This window comes from Gallinula chloropus, assembly GCF_964237585.1.
Source record: "Gallinula chloropus genome assembly, chromosome: 5".
NCBI lineage: Eukaryota > Metazoa > Chordata > Aves > Gruiformes > Rallidae > Gallinula > Gallinula chloropus.
In genome coordinates, this window is record NC_140090.1 from 24,422,399 (window position 1) to 24,437,128 (window position 14,730).

Consider the following 14,730-nt stretch of genomic DNA (forward strand, 5'->3'; position numbering starts at 1 on the left):
AGCAGTAGGAGCATTTAAGGTGTCCTGCTGGTGGTGCAAATTCAGCAGGAGGAGCTGAAGCTATGCTTTAATTTTATATACTTAATTAAACTCATACAGGACAATAATCAAATATGCAGATGAGTTCAAATCACAACATCATTGGGAAGGAATTTAAAATCAGCAAATAACCAATAACTCCAGAAGTGAAAGGGAAACAGGCTGCCAGGGTGCCTGCTAGTGACTTTCATGGTTCGGTCTGCTCTGGCAGTGCTTGGTTACGTATAGGTAATGATGCTTTTAAACAGCTCTTTCCCCGTGACTGTCCACTCAACCCTTCTCCAGGAGGCTCTCCCTCTCATCACAAAGACAGTTTAGCTGCCTGTGGAGCAGCTGCTGAACTGCTCCAGTTTATAGCCTTGCATATTCAGATAAATTGCCACTCATTCCTCTTAATATACTGTGCTGTAATTTGCAAAATCCTGAAAATCAACCCTTTTTACTAGCATCTCTGATGTTGAAACTGCATGTTAAAAACTGCAACAGATTAGCATCTGAGCAGAAATGTTGCTTTTAGTCATACAAATATTCTGTTCAGCTGCCTTTGACTCTCCACCCTAAATTATAGTTGAATCAACATTTGTTTTGTTCCACAGAATGACAGAATTAGCTACATTTGTTCAAACTCCCTTGATTTACTACTTCATCTCATTATTATTACTTCAGCCTGTCTCCTCCTTCTGGTTTTTGTTTCTCAGATGGGGCAAAATTAAAGAGCTTAGACTCAGGTCTGGGAAAAAAAGAATGAAAATGAGGTTTGGGGAGGGCATGCTTCTGCCCAAACCAAAATGCAAATGCTGTAATACTGGTATAATGATAATTTAGCTGAATATAAACCAGGAAATCACTCCCTTTCTGCTGTGGTTAGCCACGAGTGCAACACCACATGGTGGATGGCGCTCATCAGCCTGTGGTTAAGTTCCCAGTTCAGAGCTCTGTGCTTTACGTTTCTCTTTTGGTGCAATTTTTGACTGCAATTCCCCCTTCCCATTATTTGGTTCCTCGAGGAACAGCAGAAGTACAAGAAACAGGGTACAAGCTCATAAAAGATCTTGTGTTCATGGCATTGGCTAAAGCTTTCTGTGGTACAATCACATAAAAAGCCATTGCTGGATGTTCAATTTGCATCCATTATCTTGCCATATAATTGTTTAGGGTGCTTGGTCCCCTCTGGGCACAGCACAAAAAAAAGAGACCATTAAATGCCCAGTACCACCACCTGTTCCTGTCTACACTCTGCACGGCTCCTGTCTAGTCAATTCTCATCTTTGCATGTATTCTTGAATGTCTTTCTAAACTTACCATCCCGAAGGATGTCTCTAAAAACAAAGGTGTCCTTAATTATTCCCTTACATCTAGTTAGTACCACAAGGAGGGCATCCTTGATGTGCCAGATTGCTTTGGCAAAGCAGAGGAGTGCTGGGACAGACTGTATGGAATAATAGAGAATTGCAGAAAAATTTGGGGGAACAGAGTAAGAGGGAAGGGAGTATGACCAAGGGTAGAGTGGACTGGGAAGACGGCAGCTGTTTGTATAGGTGTGCATGTAGCTCAGTGCATATACTGCAAATGTGCTGCAGGACACGAGGCCACAGCCTAACCCATGCCCCCACAGACATTAATGGCAGGGACAGCATTCATTCTTAGTGTGTGCTGAAACACTGTAGAATTAAAGAAGGGTATCTATCACATGTCAGAACAAATGCAGAGGCTTCAGAGTAGTTGCATTCTAGCTACCATCTTCACAAAGTGCCTGTCACGCACTGGAAAATTCAGTTGCTTAACAAAATTCTTTCTTATTTGTTCTAGAATCTTAACTTTGCATTAGCAGCTACCTTTACAGGACAACTGTACTAGTGTGTGGGAGATAACTGTGGAATAATATAAGATCATATGAGGATAATATAAGTATTATTGACACAGTGTTAACAGTTTTGACCTAAGCTGTAGATATTTCACTCTGCTTTGACATCTATATCATGGAAAAACTATTGTTTTAAGCAAAAGAATAACCAATTATTTTGTGTGAAAAGCAACCAAAACGATGGCACTATTTGAAGAGGACCCTAAAAGTAGAATCAAACATTCAAATAGAACTCTCATATAAAGAGTTGTTTGTTCATTTAAAATAGTCACATGATTGTTTGTCAGCTTCCACTGGGGAATAGTTTTTGCATGGACTACTCAAACGCTCTGCCTGTCCCAAATATGGTGTTTAGACAATTACATTGCTTAATTGTGTGTCTGATGTTGCATACCTTGATATTCCCTAGAGCATACTCAGGTAATTGTCTTAAAATGTAATAGACACTAGAAGTTGTTCCTTCTCATTAAACACTGAGGAAGAATTTGCAAGAGCTGATTTGTTTGTTAAGCTCCCTTGCTATCTGATCTAGGGAAGGGTTTGGGGTTTTTTTGAAGTTAGCCACAGCATTTAAGTCTTACAGCTTTAACTGAAATATGTCAAACATTTCTGACAAGTTATCTGATACAAGTCCGTTCTCCAGCAGTACGGAATTCTGTAATAAGACTCAGCCAAGAACTGCACAAATACACTAGGCTTTTCATCAGCACCTTCTTCATACTTTCTTTAAGCAAGTCAAAGTCCAAGGCACGTAAGCTGCATTCAGTGCCATCAGCCCCCTCCGTACCCTGAGATGCTGTTTCTCACCCGGGAGCTGCAGAGCTCTTGTCATTCCTATAATCTTCTCAAAAGGATACATGGGGATTGAGTTTCTAATTAAAACCCAAACATCATTCCCTTCCACAATACAGTTTATCTGGTATATACCCTTAGGAGTGAACCAGTGGTTATTAGAACCAGTAATATGTTTAGGGGCACAAGCAAAGGAAATACAGAATTAAGCAAATGCCATTATTAGGTCATTTCTTCTTCCTCCTCTAAATTCTGAGAAATTGTGGCAGATTGAGAGAATGATAGTGCAACAACTTCTCTAGTGCTTCAACCTATATACTGACAATGGATTATTTAACAAAATGCTATAATACAACCAGGCTTCCAGCATCTGCCTGGAGGATTGGACATACGTAGAGATCCTAGCAGTATCCTGAGTCGATCTCACACTCCATACATATTAGAGCTCAGGGAACAGGAGAGTTCCAGGATATTGGATTATCAGGACAAATTGTTGAACATAACTACATCCAGCTCCTTCTGCTTTAGTTCCCCATGGAACATTTTGCTACTGTCTGCTGGCTATCAAAGCAATCTCTTTTCTTTCCACACATGCATAACTATCCAAATGAGGAGAGTATCATAATGAGGAGAGTATCATAATTATATGAATTAAATCTCTCAAAAGGAAACTACCAGTTGTATTCAGGAGAAATTAACAAACTGGTCTGAGAAAGGCAATGCTCCTTCTCAAAAGGGGATTTTTGGAATTGCAACACTTCCCGCCAGACTCTTCCACAGAAGGGCATAAAGCTGGAATGAAAAAAGGAGGTTCCGAAAGTAAATAAAGAGAACTGAGAATAGTCAAGAGATGAAGTCACCAAGTTAAAATACATGTGTACATGAGTTGTAACAGCCAAGAAAGTGTAGAGGGGGCAAAGGGCTTCCACAGAAGCTCCATTATAGTGCTAGGCAGTTACATTTCACTTTAATTGACAGCCCTCTTCAAAAATGGGAAGGAGGGAAAGTCCTGGGGCAGTAAAAAGAGGCTGCAAACCACACTCGTGCTCCTTTGGGATACGCACCTTGAAAACTGTCTGTAAACGTCAAATGATACTTACTTGCACCCATGAAACCCTGGGAAGCCGTAAGTGGTAGCTGTGTTTGGTTTTACTGAACAAAGAAGTATGAAAGCTCCTGCTCTTGACAGGCCTTTGATGTAGGTTGCAGAAGAGTTGAAACTGGGCAGTTACAACTGAGTTGTTGCAGCAGAAGGAAGAAGGTGAAATGAGGTCATTTGGAACCTGCAAAGCATGTATGTTGATAAAAATATCTGCCACTATTGCTACCAGTGGCAGAGGTTAACTGGTTTTACTAAGAGAAGTAAACAGAATACACAAATAGAAATGTGTCTTATTCTGTTTGCAAAGGCCAACCTTGAATTGATTAATGCACAAACTCATCCATGCGTACGCCTAACAATTTAACAAGTCTTTTTCTTTCATGGAAAATGTGATCTACAGGAAAGGCTGATCTGGAGCAATTAATAGTACACAGATAACAACACCAACAACTCTGCCTTGGGACACCAGTGGAAGGCTTAGTGAAGTCACAGCTGTTTCAAAGAGGAGTCAATAACACATTTTTAATATGTTATGGACAAGGATTTAACACCTGCTTCTCAGGGATCAGCTCTTGTTCAGATACAGATTTACACCTGAGCTCTAGCACTTCTAAGTGATTCAGGTCATCCTGTTGACTGCAAGCTGAAATAGTTGAGTATCTTGGATAGTTTCTCACTTTACCAGTTTTTGTAAGTTTAAGTTTAAAGTTTGTAAGTGTAAGTTTAAAGAGAAAACATGCTGCCCACTAACCTTTTCCATATAAAAAAGGTCAGCTTCTAGTTGGAGATTCCTAGAGAGGAGGTGGCCCATGCTCTGCAGGCTTTTATCATCTTTTTCCTAGTTTCAGTTTCTCTTGTCCTTGTGTAACCTTTCCAAATCCAGGCTTGAGGTCCTGCAGAATCCCCCCTAGGTGTTAGCTCTGACACCTGGGCCTTTCTCAGTCTGTGGCACTGAGGCCTGCAAGCTAAGCCTTGTATTGCCATAAGCTGATAGTGGATGGATGGATGGATGGATGGATGGATGGATGGATGGATGGATGAGGTGCCTTTACCCCAGGGTCTCTGGTGACTTTATAAACATGGCAAAAAGCCTATGTAGGTCTTAGACAAATTGCATCCTTTCAGTATCAACAAAACTCCTCCCAGATCAAGAATTACTTGGTGTTGAATGACATGTTCATGAATGGGTGTAAGCTTTCTTTATCTTTTTTTTTTTTTCCCTCTGGTGAAAAAATGACTAATCCAGAGCTGATCTCAAGGGCTTATGCCCTTTTACCCCTTTTATTGCTTCCTCAGCTTCTTTTGAGCCCATGATTCAGCTGTGAATGTCCCACACCCATCCTGGATCCAGGACAGCCAAAACCACACCTCTTCTGTAGGTGGTGACTTTTTGTACAGGGGTACAAAACAAAAAAGGTGTTCTAATATATTAGTGTCAATCATATCTGAATGACACTTGAACTGGAGAAAGCAAGAACAAACATCTAAAACACACCTTGTTCAATTGGGCGTTTCCTTCTGGTTTAACCTTGCAGTAGTGCCATGAAATGAAGACTCCTGAAAAAGTTAGTAGTTTCCCTTTCTTTCTAGAAAGCAAAGGCATCTTTGGGTTCTTTTAGGGTTCCCTTTGGCTACTATTATGATAATGTTCTTCTATTGCCCTTAGAAACAGTGAATTAAAAATTATCTTATACCTCAAAACCGTGCTACTTTAAAAGCAAAAAATAAAAAGTAAATATAACTCCCACCACCTTTTCCTGCTACACAGTAAAGGAACAGCACAGCTATCGTCACAACGACACCAGCAATTCCCTCTCATTTCAGCTGGGGCCAGGAAATTTCACAGCTTTCAATAAAGCTTTGACGTTTTTCAAAATGCTTTTTACAGTTTAAGTTGAATATAGTACTCACTCTTCTAGAAGTGTGTACAGTTGCTGTTTCAACAACTTGTAAGCTGCTGAAGCTTCTAAGGCTGGACATGTATCCCATCAATCAATTTTCCACATCTGATATGTACATCTCAAGGGCTCCCATGCTACATTAGGTGATTTTCAACAATCTGTTAAAGAACTTAATTCAAAGCAAGAATATTTATCAAAAAATCTTTCCTTTTCACAGCCTGTGTATGGGTTGCACAAGAGTGTAGCCTTCGCCTTCAGCAGCATGTTCTTCTCTGCTCTCCCACAAGAGTACTGTGTAATACAGCTCCAAGACACATTGTTACGAAGACCTCCCTGAAAGTTTAAAGTATTTTGCCTATTTTATTTTGTGTTACAGATTCAAACTATGTTTCCTGAAAATGCCATGTGAAGAATTCTGGAAGAGCATGTCTTTGATGACATGAGGAGTGTGGTGCTGAGCTGGCCTCACTCGTGCTTGCAGATGGACTCAGGTATGTGGTAAGGACAGCTCATGGAATGGTGAGTGCTGCTGCTTTGGCTCCATGACAATTAGCATACTTCAAACTACCACCTTGTAGACCTGCTGGAATTTGGACTGAAATCCTAGTTCTCCTCAGTGTCACAATTATATTACGTTCAAAATCCTTGAGTTTGCTAAGTTTTCTTTCAGATAGATTTTATATTATTCAATTAGACCTTTTATTATTATTATTTTTAAATATGCCAGTGGTTCACTTCAGGCAAATGATGAGAAACAGAGACCACATGATCCACCAGTACTTTGTGTTACTACCTCTTTTTATGAAGCCTGACGTCCTTCCAAGGCAGCTGAGGATTGCATGCAGAGCACTGGCAGGAACTCAGCACCCTTAACTGTGAGCTAAGAACCCTGTTGCACAGAACCAAGGTGTCGCTTAGCTACACCTTTGCTCTGCATAAGATAGGGGCTCTTGCTGGTTTCCAAGCCATCCCACCACGCCTCTATGACCCTCAGTTAAATCACACTTGAAAATGAATTGGGATCTTTTTTTGAGAATTAAGTTCTGGAGTGGTAACAAATATTGTTTACCAGATACTAGTTCAGTTGCATGTTTTAGTGTTCTTTACAAGTGACTGTGATATAAAGAAAGATTCTAGGAAGAGGCTGAAGCCTACTAGAATTAATTTTCTATCTCTCTGCAAGCATTCAACAGCGTGGAAAGATTTAGATAACTGTGACTTAAAATCCCCCCAGCTATATCCAGAACTTCAGTAAACAACGTGAATGGAAACTCAGTTGAGAGCCCTGTGTTTGTTCCCTACAGACTGCCTCCACAGCAGCAGACAGTTAAATGTGGATATGCATGAGTTAATCCAGAAAGTAGTATACAAATTACTCACAGGGGGGAAATTTAACTCCATAACCAAACTATCAAACTGCCAGAACAGCTGTTTATGTCGCAGTAATACCAGAAACCTAACGTAAAGCTCAGACCCCACTGCAACTAGCACAATTCCTGCCCCAGGAAAATTATAGACTGTTTTCTAGTCAAAGTACACAAAGAGCATAAAGGAATTAACAACAGTGAGAATAAAAGCAAAACAAATTGTAGTAATACCTGGGTGGCTTTTATGTACTGCTTTTCATCAGTAGGTCTTAAAGGGGTTGATCCAGTACTGCCACAAAGTCCTTAGTGTATTTATCTTCAAATCAGTCTCTGTAGGGAGATACTGTTGTCCCTGGTTTATGTACTGGGAGCTATGACTCAAAGAGGCACCAATATTGCATGTGAAGTAGGGAACTGAACCAAAGTCTCACTGCTTGTGCACTGCATACAACTCCCTGGAGAACTTTCTGCTAGATGCTGCTCCCTGGAGAACTTTCTGCTAGTTGCTTAGCTAATGGAAAGGTATCATGTTGAACCATCATGGGAGAAATAGGTCCCTGAAACAGGCTGGAAGGAGGGCAAGAGTTTTACAAATTTTCATGTGATTTTATTCCATACACATGATATAACAAGCCTAGGGGTGCATGAGGAAGGAATAAGTAAATCAATAATGATAGGCAAAATTTCATTATGAAAGTATATCTAGTTGCATAGATATTAGTCTTCCACTTCAAGAATTCAAAAAAGCTGATCGGTGCCATCAAACTGCAAAAGGTCATCATGAAAGTAGGACCTCTATGACAACTGAGTAGGTTTTGAGAGTCATGAGGTATTTCATGTCACAGGAAAAAAGTTGGAATTAATCTGAGTAGGTCATCCAGCCCATCACCTTGCCCTGAGCAGAACTGCTTATAATGATATCATCTCTGATAGATGTATGTTGTCTGTTCTTAATGCCATTTAATGAAGGTGACTTTGTTCTCTACTTGGGCAGACTACAACAGTTTTTCATTTTCACTGCCATTACAAAGTAGTCTAATGCTAATACCAAAGTTATATCTTGCAGTTTGAGCTCATTACTTCTCACCAACAGCACCAGGACATGAAGGGCAGATTGATTGCTCCCTTTCACTTGGTAGCAGTCTTTTACACATTTGAAGACTGATAACCTATCTTCCTTAGTCTTCTTTAAGGAAGACCATTTTTTCAGCCTTTTTTCATTCTCTGATGAAAAAACCACCTCATCTCATCAGTTCTCCTTTAAAATCTTTCCAGTTTCCACATCTTTTCCTGAATGGAAATTCAAAGTTGACCAAAGCATACCGGTGCTCAATGCTAAATTTGTAGTAGCAGGCAGGATCTGGGGATGGTATCACATCTACATCTCTCCTTAAATTCCAATTCTTCTTCCTCTTATAAGTCTAGAATCTGTATAGGATGACCCTCTCCATGACCTTCTTGCTTATTAAGTGGATGGTGGATTTGGACAAGCTGAACAGATTGCCCATCTCTAAGAGGTAAGAGGGAATGCTGGGCTCTGCGGGTCTACACAAGGTCTTCTGTGAAACTCCCCACCTCCTGATGGTGCTGATGCTACAAGGTGAGCCCCAGCTGTTTCCACGGGGCTCAAGCAGAGTCAGAACTGGCAGTTCTGTGCCCTGGTGACAAAAAGGGACAAATCCTCACCACCTGGTCAGCCTTCCCTTTGTGGTGCGAGCTCATCAGGAGCCTCTCTCCTGGCGATGTATCGTGTGGGAAGAACTGGCAGGTTACACAGGCAGGGGCACCTGGCTCGGCAGCCCTCCACTCACCGGGGCCTTGTGTCCCTGTCAACACTGGCGATAAAATCTGTAACTCCTGTAGGATTATCTGTCACCAACCTATTTCTTACGCAATCCGCCCGCGTTACTGCCATCAATTAGCATTTCATCATTAATTTAGGCAACCCTCATCTTTAAAGAGCGTGCACCACTGTGTTCTCTCAGGTCTGTTTGGAGATCTAAACGGGTGATAATTATAGCACAAGATGTGAGAAATCTCCAGCAAATCCTTTCGCCTCTCGTTGCATCACGTAAGCCCCGAACTGCCGAGGCGGGCGGCTGTTCCGTCCGGCTGCATCACCGCGCAGGGCAGCAGGCCTCGCCCTCGAAGCTCTAGCGGTACGCGCGTCCGCCGCTGCCGCCTGAGGAGGAAAGGAAAGCCGCGCCAGGCCAAGTCCCCCCTCACAGGACAGCCGCCCTGCTCCCCTTCAGCTCCGCGGCGGCGGAAAACCCGCGCCTCACCGCGCCGCGCCCCCAAGGGCAGGGCGGGGCGGGCCGGGCAGGGAGCGGGCGCGGGCGGCGGTGCATGCCGGGACGAACCATATGAGGGGAGCGCCGGGAGGCCCTTCCGCCCGTCCGACCTCTCACCCGGCGGCGATCTGCGGCACAACACGGAAGTGCGATGGCGGCCGCGGCGGAGGAGGCAGCGGGAAGCGGCGGCCGCTCCCCGTCCTCCGCCCGGCGGCGGCTGCGCATTATCTCCGGGCATCTGCGGGGCTCACCGCGGGCTCCGGAGCAGGCAGCGCTCTCGCCAAACCCATGCAAGGCGCAGGAGGGCCCCGCCCAGCCGGCCTGCGGCTCCATCCCGAAGAAGCGGTGGGTGCGGGTGGGGGGTCCTGGCGGGGCAGCGGGCCGCGCCGGGGATCCGGGCTGGGCGGGCTCCCGGAGCGGCTGGATGTCGGTGCGAGTCGACGCTTGGGCGATCAGTGCCGCCGAGGGCGACTTCCCTCCCGCCTGAGGGCGGGTGTAAGCTAACGGGGCCCGTTAGCGGGGAGCCGAGGGGTCAGCGGGGCCGCAGGCGGCAGGAAGGCGGCGGTGGGGAGGAGGTTGAGGCTGAGCCCAAAGCGCGGGTGAAACGCTGCAGCGATTCCGCGCTGCGGGGACTGGCTGGGGCTGGAGGAGGGTGATCTTCAGCCTCTTGCCTGTTCCTCTCTGAGGGGGACTGTATTGAAACGGAGAGTCATTTGTGGTCACCTTAGTGACTGGAGGAAAAGCTCAGTGTTAGTGGAGTGCTTTGAGGCTGCTGTAAGGAGTGTAGCACATGTGAGAAGCGAGGTGTGTGTATGGGCTTTCATTCAGGCATCCTCTCTTCTTAAGCATGTGAAACCCTCACCACCAATGTCCTTATACATTAGACTCTAACTCAAGTGTCTTAAAATAGTTTTAAACATGTTAACTGCCTTTTCTATTTCTTGCTGTAATTAGTAGTGAAGAATCTCACGTGAGACCAAGGGAGGACAAATAGATTGTCTACCACAAAATTGTTTCACTGGCTCTTGGATTTATTTTTCCAAGAGCCAGTGAAACATTCCATTTTATTTTATTTATTAGATTCTTTTAAATGCTACCCTTATAACACTGTGGTATAATTTTATATAACATAATATCATGAGCCCCACCTTTCTACTGGGGCAGACTTGGTTTGCTTGGTGACTTCTCTGTTCTTGGATGTGGATTTCCTCTGTATGTAGTGGCTTGCTATCCTGTAAGGGCATCTTAAGATTCAGGTTACAGATAACTTCTCTCTGTTGAGCTGTGTAGAAGGACTAGTGTATGGAGGAGGTAAAGACACAGATTGGACAGGTAGTGAATGTGGCAGGAGTTGTTGCTCCTTTGGGGAAAATCAGCCTATAGTTTTGTCGTAACTTTTCTCAGGAAGAGACTAAGGGACAGCCTGAACTATTTTAACAGGCTGCATGTGACCCCAAGCTGAGCTTGCCTGCTTTGGGAGGACTAGGGTGTCTTGGGCATGTAGTCAGTTGTTAACAACTTTGAAAGCCTTTAGCTCTCATTTGAAAGGGATTTTATGCTCTTGCAGGAGGTGTGTCAAGCAGTGCTGCTCACTGTGAGAAATGGGTCATTCCAAAATTGTTGCATTACGTATTGAGGCTTCTTTGGTTTGAATTTAGGAAGAAATCATTGTTTCTAAAAATAAGAAAACAACAGCTTGGCTAGTTTTAAGGCATTTATTTTAAATTAATTATTGTGTGACTTCTGCAGATGGTTATTGTATCCTTGAAGAGCAGGAGAAATGGGCTTTTATGAAGATGCATGTGACCTGAAGGATAGCATCTTTTTCCATGGAGACACAGACATGGTTTCTTAACACTTTTACTTCTACAAGTTATTGACATTGCTCTCCCATGTTAGGATTTGCTATAGGCCCCTAATGGATTGAATAACTTCTTGTGGGTCAACAATAAAATTTTATTTGCATCAAGGAGTTTGATTAAAATGCTCCAACTGCTGGATACTTTGCTGTGGGAGTGTAAGGGACCTGCTGGAAAGTTTGGTCCGCACCATAGATACAACTGTCTTGAGGTACCTACAGCCCAGCCTTTCTGTACATATAGAAACAAAAAAGCTTTAAAGGGAGCTGTATCTTTGTCTCAGCATTCCCTCAGAACATCTAAGATGTGGTTGAAACATCTTTGATGTTACTGCATGTGGAAATTCTTAAATACAGCTTGGATATATCAAGATAGAGAGTTTGTGTTTGAGGATAATACCTAGGTTTTGAAATGAATGATGGGACAGAAAGACAGTACTATACTCATTTGGAGGTGGCAAGTGGTGAACACATGTCCTGTTCTAGTAGCTTCCAGCAAATCTGGAATTGATGGATCTGGTCAGAAAACCTAGAGGACTGAAAAATCTGGTAAAAATAATGGATTAGAAGGGTACAGTGACATGCTGTGGCTTTTATTAGTTACATTGGGACAATTGGAACCCAGTTACCTTTTTTCTTGTGTTCTGTATGATAGTCCAGCTTTTCTGCCTCTTTTGAAGTATTACTTCAACTTTTCATAGCAAAGTTGCAGCCAAAGTACCTGAAACAAAATTTGCATTCGTTATGCCTGTTGCATCTTCCCTGTAGTATTTGAAATGGTGTCAAGGCTACAGACACTGTGCTACCAGATTCAGGTGCATTCTCCTGATGTTGAAGTAGAAGACTTTCTATGACAAAACCCCCTTTGTAGTATTTTAGCTGTATGTTTCTGATCACAGATTTTTTTTCTGGCTGTTTATCTAATGATCACTGGACAGTGACCTGCAGAACACACAGCTTTTTTTTGTTAATAGTTCAGAGACCAAACTGTTAAGGATCTTATCCAGACATTGTTCATCACCTGTGAGGGGAGGAAGGAGAGTATGGGGAATTGAGAGTCTGTGGGTACCCATCTAACTGTTCATGTTCCCAACCAAAAGGGCGTCTGAAGGCTAAACTGTGTGATTTCAAACTGATGTGTGTATGTATACTAATATGCTTCCTACTTTTTGAAATTACTGTTGTCAAGATGGGAAAAGTCCTGTAAAATGACAAGCAACTCTATACCCATCAGAGTACCCTCTTGAGGGATATCTTAGGTACTGTAAGTGTGGAGAGATGTTATTTCTTCATGGCACTTTTGGCTTGAATTTCATATTTTTAATTCAGTGTTGATGGGGAAGATCCCCATCAGAAGATGGGGATCAGAGTTACACAATGTGTGTCGAAGCCTTAACAGGATGATAGGCATGCTGAAAACCTTGCTAAAATGATTGAGTTGGAAAATAATTCTTCCTGGAAATTACTTTTTCTGAGCTTTTGTGTCACTCTGTTGAGTGGGCATTGGTAAGCTCACTTTGTGGGTGAGACCTGAGTTTAACTTATGTACAGTTCTTTTGAAGATGAAGTACATGAAGTGTTCAGCTTGTATTGCTCCAAAAACAGTACGGTGCAACAGCTGCCTAGAACATGGTTGTACCAGAGTAACTGTTACATGTGTTAGAAAGTAAGAATGCCTCAGACATGGAGCCTGCACTCATGTTAATCTTCCCATAATAGCTTGGATTATAACTTATTCAAATCAAACTTTGAACAATTTGGTGCTTGATTAAAGGATTTATTGATTAAGTGTAACTAAATGTTGACTCAGTGGCTCGTAGGCTTCAAATTCTTCTGTCCCGGAGTGAAGAGAAAGCTGGTCAGGGTTTCCTGATTTCCCTATCTCTGCGTGGAGAAGCTCCTTTCCTGTGGGATTGAGATGCTTGAGGATCTCCTAAGATTTACAGGCAAACTGTTATCCAGGGTAAACCAAGAGATGAGTGTGTAGCCAGTTGCCTGCTCTGTGTCAAGTTGGCACCCAGGTTGCTCAGGGTAATGTTAATATTGTAATACCTTCATAGAGATTCTTGCAGTTCTTGCTGTAGTTGCTGATAACAATTATGACTTTATTAAGCAGCACCAATACTCAGAGAAATCTTTATTATAAACACCTCTTTAGGCAATGATATTCAAGCAACAGTTGGCACAAAACTGAATCCTTTTGTAACCAACTTCTGAGTTTAAGGTGGTGGAATCTAAGGGCAAAGGAAGAGAGGGTTTGTGTCACCAAAGAGTAAGAGCCTGAGGAAGGTGTGGCAGTTCAGATGAGGCTCTGTGATTGCATCAAAACAGTTAATTGCTAGTCAAGGGTCCTGCTTAAAGTAGTGGAACAGGTAAAGAAGATTCTTATATGGAAATATTACCCTGATAGTGTCACAATCTGAAGGCAAATATGACTTCACATGCAGCAGCAATTACTTTGTCTTCTAGCTCCAAGTAGTTGAAAGTCAGGCAGACTAAATGTAAGAAACGTATAAGAATTTAACTAATATAGCATGTATTGTTAGATCATTTGATACCAAGTGAACCAAACTGGGTATATCAATTGGCTACATTTTATTAGAAAAAAAGCTAGATACAAGATAGAAGTCTAAAGTATATTTAATATGTACAGTTTGGGTTATGTGATAGTAAGTAGCAGTTTACAGCAAAAACTGAAGGAATTTTCTAGATCACCTTCTTGGTATCTACTGAGATCTCAAGTGTTGTGTACAACAAAATGAATGTGTATATATAACTGTTTAAACTTGATTTGTGTATTTAAATTGAATAGAATGATCTGTTAAGCAATAGACTAGAGTAATTACTTAGACTTCCTAGAAGCTATTGTGAGCTGGAGTAAAATAAGGATGTCTGTAATGTAGCAGGTTGCAGCCAGCCAGACTTTCCTGAAATGTTACTGTAACTTTTGGTAGAGAGAAAATAATGTGAGTATTAAAAAATCAATTGTGGGCTGAGTGTGATAGAGAAGTGTAATCCCTCTGTAGTGGTGACGTATCCAAAATTGAGCTGTTGGCGTGCAAGTCTTCAGGGTTGATGGTGTAGGACAAAAAGTTTTCTTCAGCAGTTATCTGATGCATTTGCTACAGAGCATGCTAAAAACTCTCTATGCAGGAGGCAAAATGGTGTTGTCCAGGAACTAGGCTTACTTTGAGCAAATAAAAGGCAGGCAATTGACTCCTTCATAAACTTTTGTAAGGCAGTGAAACAGAAAGTTTCAAAAATACTTCTGAAAGGATTCGTCTCTAGTGTTTGAACACTATTAAAATGCTTGTTCATTTACTGCCTGAAAGTAGCCTTGTGTGCACTTCTTGTTTTTGTAGTACAGTGGTCTCTTCAAAGAGAAAACTGAAACTAGTGTCCACTGAAATAGTGAGTGGAATGGGGAAAAAATGAAGAGTTAACTGAAACAATCATTTGGTGGTGTATACTGAGAAACATAGGTGTATAGGTCTTGCCTTTCGTGACTCTTTAATT

At 42.3% G+C, this 14,730-nt stretch overlaps 1 protein-coding gene across 1 annotated transcript in view; it reads left to right on the forward strand.

The window, feature by feature from the left end:
• Positions 1-9,507: 9,507 nt before the first annotated feature.
• AGPS (alkylglycerone phosphate synthase) overlaps positions 9,508-14,730 on the forward strand; it is a gene marked incomplete at its 5' end in the record, with an annotated part of 54,163 nt that continues 48,940 nt past the window's right edge. Inside the window, one exon of the mRNA XM_084264388.1 lies at positions 9,508-9,701. Within this exon, the coding sequence (XP_084120514.1) occupies positions 9,508-9,701 (194 nt within the window). The remainder of the gene's footprint in view (positions 9,702-14,730) is intronic.